The sequence below is a fragment of the Tachysurus fulvidraco genome, chromosome 23, assembly GCF_022655615.1.
Source record: "Tachysurus fulvidraco isolate hzauxx_2018 chromosome 23, HZAU_PFXX_2.0, whole genome shotgun sequence".
NCBI lineage: Eukaryota > Metazoa > Chordata > Actinopteri > Siluriformes > Bagridae > Tachysurus > Tachysurus fulvidraco.
In genome coordinates, this window is record NC_062540.1 from 11,262,955 (window position 1) to 11,274,249 (window position 11,295).

General features: G+C 41.5%; 1 protein-coding gene across 1 annotated transcript; it reads left to right on the forward strand.

Moving 5' to 3' along the window:
- Positions 1-3,741, forward strand: LOC113641933 (acidic mammalian chitinase-like). The gene is made up of 6 exons (XM_027145129.2): positions 1-166; positions 986-1,110; positions 1,496-1,619; positions 1,718-1,900; positions 2,009-2,125; positions 2,458-3,741. Exons 1-6 carry the CDS (start codon positions 11-13, stop codon positions 2,596-2,598), a joined length of 846 nt encoding a protein of 281 aa, XP_027000930.2. The 5' UTR covers positions 1-10; the 3' UTR covers positions 2,599-3,741.
- Positions 3,742-11,295: the final 7,554 nt, after the last annotated feature.

An 11,295-nucleotide genomic window follows, 5' to 3' on the forward strand; every position in this document is an offset into this window, starting at 1 on the left:
ATTCTCTAAGATGGTTTCAACCCGGGCAAACAGAAATACATTCATCCACTCATCCATCAACTTTCTCAGAATGCATGGATTTGATGGGCTGGATCTAGTCTGGGAGTATCCTGGAGCCCGTGGCAGTCCTCCAGTGGACAAGCAAAGGTTCACTCTGCTCTGCCAGGTCAGTACATCACAATATCTTTATTTTGTTTATTGACATCACAGACTAGACGTGTTATGCAGGGAGTTCAAAGTGTTCAGAATAATGTGGAAACCTGCTATTTGTTGGCAGCTTGTGTTTAAGGTGTATTGGGGTTGAAAAGACAAAAGAAAAGAAAAGAAAAGAAAAGAAAGGAAAGGAAAAGGAAGGTAAATAAAAAGAATGCAAGAGGTAATGTTAATTAAAATGATAAGAATGGTGAACACCCAAAGGATTATCAGGGATTATATTTATTTCTACAAAAAATTGTAAAATATTTTTTTTAAGATGATTTAAATGTTAAAAAATACCGAGTGAAATTAAAACAATAAAAAAAATCACAAAATAATATGCAAAAAACTCTTTCTGGCTTTTAAGCTTTCTTATAAATTCAAAAGATTTATTGGATTTATTGGATCAGTGTAATACTGGACTGCTACTAATACTGGACTAACTTGATAAGAACAATCCTATAGAATGCATTAGGGCTTCCCAAACCAGGGGTCACAAACCTACATAAGGTTGCTTGACATAAATGTGGTCTCAAATGAAATGAAACTCCCAATCTATTTTTATTCATTTATTTTGCAGATTAATATTAGAAATATTGAAGACAGATTTTGATATTAATTTTATTAATTACTTGGAATCCAATCAAACCACACACATTTAAATAAATAGGACACATGCTATTTTAGTTCATGCTATTCGCTGTCCTGGGGCAACTTCCCCATGAGTCTTGTTTATAATGCTCTCGTGTATTATGGTGCGGTTTTAATAAATGTGTGTTTTGCCCTGCAGGAGCTTCGACAGGCCTATGAAGCTGAAAGCAGTACTACAGGACGTCCCCGTCTTTTAGTCACAGCTGCAGTGGCTTCCAAGAAATTAACAATAGATGCTGGATATGAAATTCCTCAGATTGCCAAGTAGGGTTTGTTGGATAACATGACGAAAATTGAAAGAGTACCTGCAAACATAAGTGAAAATAACTGACACAGTGAATTAACTTATAATAAAGTTTAATTATAAAGTTTAATGATAAAGATAAGCAATAGTAGATTATTAAGCCTATTTCAACGCATTTATTTTCAGTCTAAGCTTGAAAATATAAAATTTTGGAAGAAATAGATTTTAATAATTTGTTTCATCATAATCTTATAATGATATGCTGTGTGTTATATATACATTCAGAACGTGTTTTGTTTTTTAAAGAAATATAATTTCAGTGGATTATTCTTTAGCATTTATATCTATCTTTTCTGACAAAAGATTTACAATGTCACTGAACTGGCTATTTTATTATTTATACAGTTACCTGGACTTCATTAGCATGATGACCTTTGACTTTCATGGGCCTTGGGAGAGTGTCACTGGCCACAACAGTCCACTGTATCACTCGTCTCAGGAAACAGGAGATCAAATCATCCATAATACTGTAAAGACAAACTTTCTACAATGTTGCCTACAAATGTGTTTGGCAATCAAGGATGTTCTGGATAAAAGCATCCAAACCAATTATTTCTGATTTTGCAGAATTTTTCAATGACATACTGGAAGAAACAGGGTGCTCCAGTGGAGAAACTGAGGATGGGGTTTGCTACATATGGCAGAACTTTTCAGCTGTCATCTGCAGCGAGTGGCCTGGGAGCTCCAGCTAGAGGCCCTGCTTCTGCTGGTACCTACACCCAACAACCCGGTTTCTGGTCTTATTATGAGGTTAACACAGATTACAAAATAATTTCACTTTGATATTTTCTAAAATAATTAATGAACTAGCTTTAAATGGTAATGAATAGAATTAAATGATAAATAATTTCCCATCAGATCTGCAGCTTCCTTCAAGAAACCAGAATAAACTTGATCCATGATCAAAAAGTACCCTATGCGACAAAAGGGGGTCAGTGGGTTGGCTTTGACACCAAAGAGAGCTTTTACACAAAGGTATGAAATATGAAATATGACATTTTAATCGTGTGATCAAAAGTCAGTTTGTTGCCAATTGAAATTCTCTGCCTCTGGAACTGCATTAACACATACATTTACACATTCCATGCTAAAAGTAAGGAAAACATTCATAGACCTACACATACTGTAGTGAATGCAACAAGGGCTTTTACAATTGCTAATTAACAAAATGAAAAATTATTTAGATAATATAAGGCACAGCATACCAGTAAAAAAAAAAATATGAAGAGAATTAATAAACCAATGGGAGCTATTTCTATACAGTTCCTAGATAGATCTTACAATCTGTTGTTGTTCATTTGTTTCAGGTGTCCTATCTCAAAGACAATAAGTTTGGAGGTGCCTCTGTGTGGGCTCTTGATTTGGATGATTTTATTGGACACTTTTGTGGACTTGGACGCTACCCTTTGATTCGTGAACTCAAGAAACTCCTGAACAATTATATATAATGAATCAGAATGCACTATTATCAGCTCCTGGTATGTTATTGAAATTTTTAATCAATCCTCATGCTCCTTACGCTGCGTCTCCTCCTCCTCCTGCAAAAACTCTTTCTGCTCCTCTTGATGTAACTCCTACTTCTCTTCCTGCTGGAACTATAATACTTCCTTCTGAAGCTCTCAATACTCTTGCTGAAATTCATATTCATACAGCTCCCCCGCTACAGCTCCTACAACTCCTGCTAAACCTCATACAGCTCTTCTTGCTACAGCTCCTACTGCTAATCCTGGCATAAATTATTCTGCTTCACCTGCTGTAGCTACCATTTTTCCTCCTGCTGCAAGTCTTACTGCTCCTCCTGCTGATGCTCCCCCTTCTCCTGCTGAAACTCTTACTGCTCCTCTTGCAGAAGCTCTTACTATGTGAAGGGGGAGAAATTTGAGTGTCACCAGAATTATATCTCATTTCTGGGATACACTATTGGCCCAGAGAGAATGTCTCTGGACCAGGATAAGGTCACCGCAGTAGTTGTTTTGGCCCACTTCCCAGACTGTGACTGAGCTGCAGGGTTTTCTGGGTTTTGTACATTTTTTCAGTTTCAGCAACTCACTTTCCCACATGTCATTCCAATGAGAAGGGCATAAGCACTAGGCCAGGTTTTTGAGAAGGCTATATCCCAGCTCAAAGCCCAATGCAGTCACACCGCCCTTTGTGGGGGTTCTGTCATAAACTCTAATACCCAGCAGATACTGCAGCCTACAAACATGGGCAACATGGACGACACTTCCCACAACACCACTGCCTAATTCATATGAGTTCTTGCCATAGCCTGTGATATTCTGTTTTTTTGACTAAAGAAAAATTTCTGACCTTCTTCCTGGTTTCCATTAAAGACTGTCTACCTGTATTTGCATCCATCTCTGCAAGTAGTTCTTGCCATCTGTCCAACAGCTTGAGTTGGGCCAAAAATGGGTCACACAGCAGGACAGTGAGTCCAAACTTGACAGTAAATCAACCTAGTTTCTAAATGTTGCTTACTTTTTTTGACAGTACTGTGAAATCTGTATTGTAATTAAAATCTGTATTATGTTTTTCTGTTGGAACCTACGGGTTTTTGTATATCTGTAGATTTTATCACACAGTTGTTATTTAAGCCCTGATAAATAAAAACATAGAACTGAATGCTTCTCCTGTACAAGTTCCACATTTGTCCCTTCATTTTTCCAGAAGGGGGCATTGTTCACAAGTGTGCACAACAATGTTGTGATCCAAAGGCCAACCAGGTACTGGCAATGGGCTCTGAAGCGTTAATAAACAAAATAAGGAGACCGAAGGAAAGAAACACTCAAAATGTGTTAGATTAATAAAAATACTTCACAGACAAGGTCAGGATTTGGGGCTTATCATAATGCGGAACCTGGAAAAGACGGCAATTGTTTACTGACCTGAAAAATACATTTCAAATGAATCAAATTAAACTTTTTTTTTGTTTCATCTGTAAGATATGTAAAGGTTTCATTTGTAATAACTGTAATCATCAAATTATTCCAGCTCAATAGGCACAGAACTATATAAGTTTCTCATCTCTTGGGAAATTTTCCCAGAATTTTTCATCTAAAATATGATATGATTCTATATGGAGAGTGTTCTTTACACCAAGAGTTAGTTTTATTGTTTTCTTGACTTTACATTCATGACTTGAGACTTCACTTTGAGTTGAGTTAAATGACTCAGAGATGGGGGACTCGACTTGACTCGAGTCAGACTTAAGTCGCAAATTTGAGACTTGAGATTAGCTGGACAAATATTAAAAAAAGACTCGACTTGACTTTGACTTGATATTCATGACTTGAGACTTACTTGTGACTTGCACATGTGTGACTTACTCCCACCTCTGGGAATATCTCAAAATATAATTCAATTCAAATCTGTTTGTATGGCACATTTAACAATGGACATTGTCTCAAAGCAGCTTTACAGAACATAAGAAATACTGCAATAAGTTCACAAATGTTAACAGTATACAAAGATTTTATACAAAGATTCAAGAATAACATTGCACTTATATTTAAATGTAAGCAATAAGAGAACCCACAGAGGTAAGAAAAATATTATCAAAGAGAAGACACAAATGTACCAAATTGGATACAGCTCAATAAGAACATTGTGACAGGGCAGGGTAAAACAATATATTGACGGGTTGTCTTAAGTGCATGTAATTTAGCACCTTGAGCACTAGCACCATTCAGTGAACCAGAAAGGACTGTCTCATGTTCAGAGTTCACCACCGTCCATCCAGAAAATGTGAAAGAACAATAGCAAAAATCAAATGGACCTCTTCATTTATTGGTTTGAATGATGAAATTGATTAGTTTATAAAACAGGGGATGTATGACAAGGAAAATATCTACTTCAGGGAGTAGAAACAACAGAAAATTAATTGGAGAAATGATCTACTGTTCTTTTTTCCACCGTTTCCTAAATTCCTTAATGAGTGTATTATTTTTTTTCCCATTTTAAAAATGACAGTGTTTTTTAGCCACTGAGCAACAAATTGGTCACTGAGCCTATTTTGGAATATATATTGCAAACAGAGTCATAAACTTTTATTAACTGTAGAACCTGAAATTGCCATTTGTCCAGGAACACAACAAAACTATGTTTGAATGTTATGTATGTAAATCATTAAAGCAGGGTCTCCAATTTTTGAGAAATTCTTCAGAAAACTGAGTCGGACCGATAATAAACAAAAATCAAAACAAAAACCAAAACAAACGTGTAGCCAATGATCAGAAAGGGGCAGGGCATGAGTAAGATGAGTAATGTTGGTTTTGCTTTATTTCACAGAACTAATATATGCCGTCCTTTGCATGATTATGCTTGTGTGTCATTTTTGCTTGTTTGTTTATCTGCAATCGTATTGTTCTTCCCTTCAGCTATGATAAAGACACATTTCTTTCCATTATTTGCCTGGGTATGTATGTGTGGGCGGAGCTATCAATACAGGGGTGGGGCCATTTGGCTAAGTGGTGTGTTTGTTTTGGTGATTTTATATGTCAACATTGGCTTTCAAAAATGGGAGACTCTGCCTTAACATGCATAAAGTGTGTTTCTCCAAACTGTGAGAACTACCAGAGGTCTCTGTAACAAATCTCTCTCTCTCTCTCTCTCTCTCTCTCTCTCTCTCTCTCTCTCTCTCTCTCTCTCTCTCTCTCTCTCTCTCACACACACACATAAAAGAAACATACACACACATTACTTCAAAAAACCAACATTTCACAAGATTTATTATATACATTGTTTCTTTTTTTTTTTTTTTTAATTAACTTCTGTAATGGATTGTAAAAGTAAACAAACAAATGCTAAAAAACTTTCATTTTTTAAAGTTCTAATGTTAATGAAAATATTTAAGTGTCTTTTTTTCCCTCTTATGTCTAGTATTTGTTAATATATACAACCTTTCTGTTAGGCTCCCTCAACAAGATTACATTTTCATACAAGATCTTTTTTCATTCAGCCATCTTCAGTAATGTCATGGTGTGTATGGAATCCATTTTATTTTACCCAAGGCAATATCCAAATCTCTGTTGTCCATAGCCATGTTTATATTTTATGTAAATATTGTGTGTTTCTCCTAATATAGAGTATTACTACTCCTAATTTAGAGTATTACTACTAATAAATTGCATATCAAGATTTTGGTACAGATGTGGATAAGTTAGCTGTTCAGAATACAATCAAGTATTTTTATATTTATGGTTTGCTTATACAATGATCTGCATTTGCATTGTAACATAATTGTCACAACAATAAGTCCTGATATTCTTATTACCTTTCACTTTTTTTGTATTGTCAATTATACAATTATAATGCAGGTGCAGACAACTTAAATGCATAAAAGCAGCATTTATTTCATTTGAAGATCAAACACAGATTATATTTCTATTACAGACCTGCCAACCTTTACGCATTTTGTGTAGCAGATACGCATTTAGACATCAAAATACGCTGCTACGATTTAAAAAACCATTGATGCCTTTGAGTTCAACTGTCTGTGCTTTTACGCACCAAGCAATGCGCCTATGGGTGTGTGGGAAATTTTAATACATAAAAGGTTCGAATTATACCACAACTAGGGGAAAGGTGAAAGGGGGGGGAGAAAAAAAGGATACATTGAGGGTCAAATGCTATCAGGTGCATCAGGAGCCAACAGGCACACAGGCCATTAGGGCCATTAGAAGCAAGCAGATCCTAGACATAGACCACTAAAGATAGTCAATGATCAACCGCCACTGTATGCTAAAAACACTCAGCAAACTACACACACCCAGCACAAGATTCAGGCCAAGGTTGAGTAGAAAGGTTTTAATAAGGAGATACAAATCAAAAGGAAAAAGAGTCACTTCTTAATATAAAATGGTTTGACAGCAAAACGAGGAGGAGATTGAGTCTTTTTGTTAACACGCCACGTAGTTTGAGTAGCTTGTGTGTTTGTGGATGGAGTCTGAAGGAGTCTGGGTAGACTTGGTGAAGGAGGAGTCTGGGTAGACTTGGTGGCCACTGTAGCAGTCTGGGTTGAAACATTGATTCCCCTAGCAGCAGATGTGTCACTGGGCTGACCATGACTCTCCATGTCCTGGAGATAATGAGTAATGACCTCAGTGAGAAGATCAGCAGTAGGAGACGGGGTAGAAAGATTAGTCTCATCCAAGAGATTTGCAACCCAAGCAAGATGGAAGCTAAAAGAAACACAAGAGCTTCAGTAAGCACATACTCACTCCAGCCACCAGGTTAATAAGTAAACCAATGACTACTGCACACCGTATCCAAAGAGACAGAACAGTAAAAGAACAGGTTTTAAGTCATATAGAAGAGAAAAAGTTGGCAGACAAGAACACGAGAAGATCCAATGCTTTGGGCGTGACCACCTATGGAAGCTCTTATGACACCACGTCTGTCTTTGTCAGACAGGTCAACCTGCGGCCAGACTCCGCCTTGCCTATATCAGCCAGGTCGACCCCTGGGAGACTGCAGCAAGCTCTCTCAGCGCTTCACGACTTGCTGATCTCGCTTAACTGTTCAATAGACGGACCGTTATTGGATTCCCTCGCCGAACGCGACATCAGTAGAAGGATTGTGGTGAGTGACAACCCTACATTTGAAATAACGTTCGCGTCATGGTGAGTTATTCTTACCTCCTGCTGCATGTTTAGTTACAGTGGTAGGAAGTATCTAATTTGCTTCAGTCTACACGCAAAGGCGGACCTACCGGAGGTTTGGTCCAAAACGTTTTGTGACAAGTCTTTAGACTGCACTATGTCGACGGCAATTACCCCCACCAAAGGGCATGAGTCGAAGACTAAGGAGGCTGTATCCCGTCCTTGTCCATCATCATGTGGAGCTACCATCTTGGGCAGGGACCCTCATCCTATGTGCATAGTGTGTATGGGCCCGAAGCATGCTCAGACGTCGCTAGCAGACCCGCAGACATGCGCTCACTGTGTGTCATTGCCGGTGAAAATCTTGGAAAGGAGGCTGAAGGTGTCGGTGGCTAAACAGCAGGACCCTTGCCTGTCTGAAGCTGCCTCGACAGATATGGCCCATCTGCCGCGAGCTAGCAAGAGCTTGGCAGACATGATGGAAGCCGAGTCCCCAGACATGCTTCCGCGGTTCGATGGCCTGCTCATGCAGGTGGATGATGAACTGGGGGATGAGGATGCAGATGGCGATGCTAACTCTGACCTCCTCGATCTGGGCACGGACGATGAAGAGGAGGATGACAATTCCACCTCGACAGTCCAACAATCTAGACCACCTAGTACGACCGATTCGGCCCCCCTGCTGACAGCAGCCTGCATGAAGTGTGCAAACAAGCCGTGGCGAAGCTGGGCCTAGCCTGGCCAGCTGCCGAAGGTGCCGTGAGAGACCTTTTACGATGGGAAAAAGTGCCTGCGTGCATGAAGGAGATGTCTCGATATTGGTCTAGCCCCTTTAAGAGTAAGCTCCCCACCAAGGGACACTCGATGTTGGAGATTCAGGGGATGGAGGAGCTGGGGTTGGCCGGACCCTCTGCAGTGGAGCCTTTGGTGGCGTATAACCTCCATCCAAATCGACAATCTGTTTCCCCCTCATCGCAGTTTTCACTGTTGAGTTAGACAGACCGTTTGACCGCCGCGACCTTTCAGAGGATGTACAAATACGCGGGGCAGTCCATATGTTCGATGAATGCTGTGACTTTACTGTCTGCATATCAAGCGGAGATTTTGGAGGAGAGGGTGCGGCAGTTGGACTCAGGTGTACCGAACCCGGCAGTCTGGGACGAAATCTGTGTTGTGAACGACTTTTGCGGTTCAGGGCTGCGGCCATGTAATGGGCCTGGCCGTGTCAGGTGAGAGAGCACTGTGGTTAAACCTGTCAGGCCTGGGCGACGCTCAGAAAGCAGAGGTGATGGATGCCCCTTACGACCCGACTAAGGGCTTATTCGGGCCCGCTCTCGAGAAAATGAGAGAAACCAGCACCCGCAGAAAACAGGAGGATGAGACTTTTCACCTCTGTTTGCCACACAAGCAGGCGGCACGACCACCCTCTCAGCCGATGCGGCAGGGCTTCGCAGCAGCCGCAGCATCGAGAGGGAGGCTGATGACCGCGAGAGCTGTGAGACCTGCTCACAGCGGACAGGTCGGTCAGCGACCGCGTCCGGATGGCTCCGGACCTTGGGGAAAGCATTCTTTTGTGGCTGTGCCGGCTAGGAACCGTCCACCACACCCCGAGGAAAGGAAGAAAAAGCGTGCGACCTGACACACAGGTTTTCCCCGGTCCTTCTCTCTCTGCCGGCGAAGAGAAGAAGGCGGGAGTTCAGCCCTTCTGTTCTGAGTTTGATAAGGGCTCATTATGTTTGCTCTCCTCCAGTTCAGCGAAGAGAGGGAGGTCAGAGCCATGTGCGGTGTCAACAAGCACTCACACACACAGGGAAATTGATAATAAAACATGCATTTTTGCAGCCAAGCCACGGGCTGAGGGTGATACACTCCCCAGGTTCGAGAAACGACAATAAATGTTGCACTATCGCAGCCAGGCAAACAGCCGAGGGCGATATGTTTAAAAAACCCCGGAAAATGCAAAGACATGAAATGCGCTCCCCCAGTCCCACAGCTGGGGGCAGTGCTCGCTTCCCCGTCAACAGGAGCCCGCATGGCGCATGTGATCACTGCGTGATGATTGCGGGGCGGAAGTGTACGGGTACCTTCTCTCTACCCACATAGCCAGCTGGCGCACATGCGTGGTTCATCCGTGGGTTTTAAATACATACACACTGTGAACTATATACAACTAATAATAATCTAGAATTTTTATTCTGTTAATTCTTATTTCTTTTATTATTCACTATTTCCTTTATCATTAATTATGTTTACCTTCTGCTCTGTGTTTATGTTCTGTAAAGCTGCTTTGTGACAATGTCTATTATAAAAAGCGCTATACAAATAAAATTGAATTGAATTGAATTGAGTTTTAGCAACAGTTTCACGGGGATACAGACTCCAATTTGCCATGAAACTGCCTTGTTTCAACGGGCTGATCATGTTGTTGGCCGAGGGAGAATTGGCTGTGTTGACGGCCGAAATTGAAACCCTGCTGCACAAGCAAGCAATCAGAGTTGTACACGGGGAGGAAAGCCGTCAGGGCTTCTATTCCCGTTATTTCGTAGTTCCAAAGAAAGGCGGCGCAGCCCTACTACCCATTTTGGGTCTGCGTGTATTAAACAAGCACCTCAGAAAGTATTCATTCAAAATGCTGACACACAAGATGCTGTGTCGATTGATTCGCCCAAGCGATTGGTTTGTGACGATAGATCTGGCGGACGCGTACTTCCACATAGATATTTATCCCTCTCACAGGAAATTCCTCAGGTTTGCATACCAGGGCACAGCATACGAATTTCAAACTATACCGTTCGGGCTGTCGTTAGCTCCGAGGGTTTTTACCAAATGTGTGGGGGCAGCCCTGTTCCCGTTGAGGGACAAGGGCATACGGATATTGTTTTACATAGACGATTATCTGATATGCTCGTCGTCAAGGGAGCAAGCCATAAAAGACACAGAGATTGTCCTGAATCACCTCAGAGACCTGGGTTTCAGGATACACATGATAAAGAGCCAGCTGGTGCCTTCTCAACATACAGAGTATTTCGGGATCAACTTGGACTCCCTTTCGTATCAAGTCACATTGACGGAAGAGAATCGTGTCTTTCACACAATGTCTCGCTCGTTTTCAAAGGGGACGAGTGGTCCCATACAGGCTGTGCTTACGAATGCTGGGGCTTATGGCTTCGGTGATCGCGGTAGTGCATTTGGGGCTACTCAAAATGAGGGATTTTCAGCACTGGATCACGCGCTTGTGTCTGTGCTCTTGCCGGCATCTCAGCCGACCGGCGAGAGTCAATCATGCGTGCGCCGAAGCGCTCAGACACTGGAAAGGCCCTGTGATGCTCAGATCGGGGATTCCCTTAGGGGCGGTGTCATCGAGAGTAACTATGACAACGGATGCGTCCTTAAAGGGTTGGGGAGCAACCCTAATGGGCAGAACTGTGAACGGCGCGTGGCTGATGCACGAACATATAGACTGTTTGGAGCTATTGGTGGTGTGGCTGGCACTGAAACATTTTCTGAGTTTCCTCAGAGGTCGGCATGTTTTTAGTGAAAACAGAC

Bases quoted from the DNA above. Each gene is read 5' to 3' on its own strand.
- LOC113641933 (XM_027145129.2), top strand. From the start codon at position 11: ATGGTTTCAACCCGGGCAAACAGAAATACATTCATCCACTCATCCATC. The intron at 1,620-1,717 runs GTAAAGACAAAC...CTGATTTTGCAG, and splicing joins ATCAAATCATCCATAATACT to AATTTTTCAATGACATACTG. The intron at 2,126-2,457 runs GTATGAAATATG...CATTTGTTTCAG, and splicing joins AAGAGAGCTTTTACACAAAG to GTGTCCTATCTCAAAGACAA.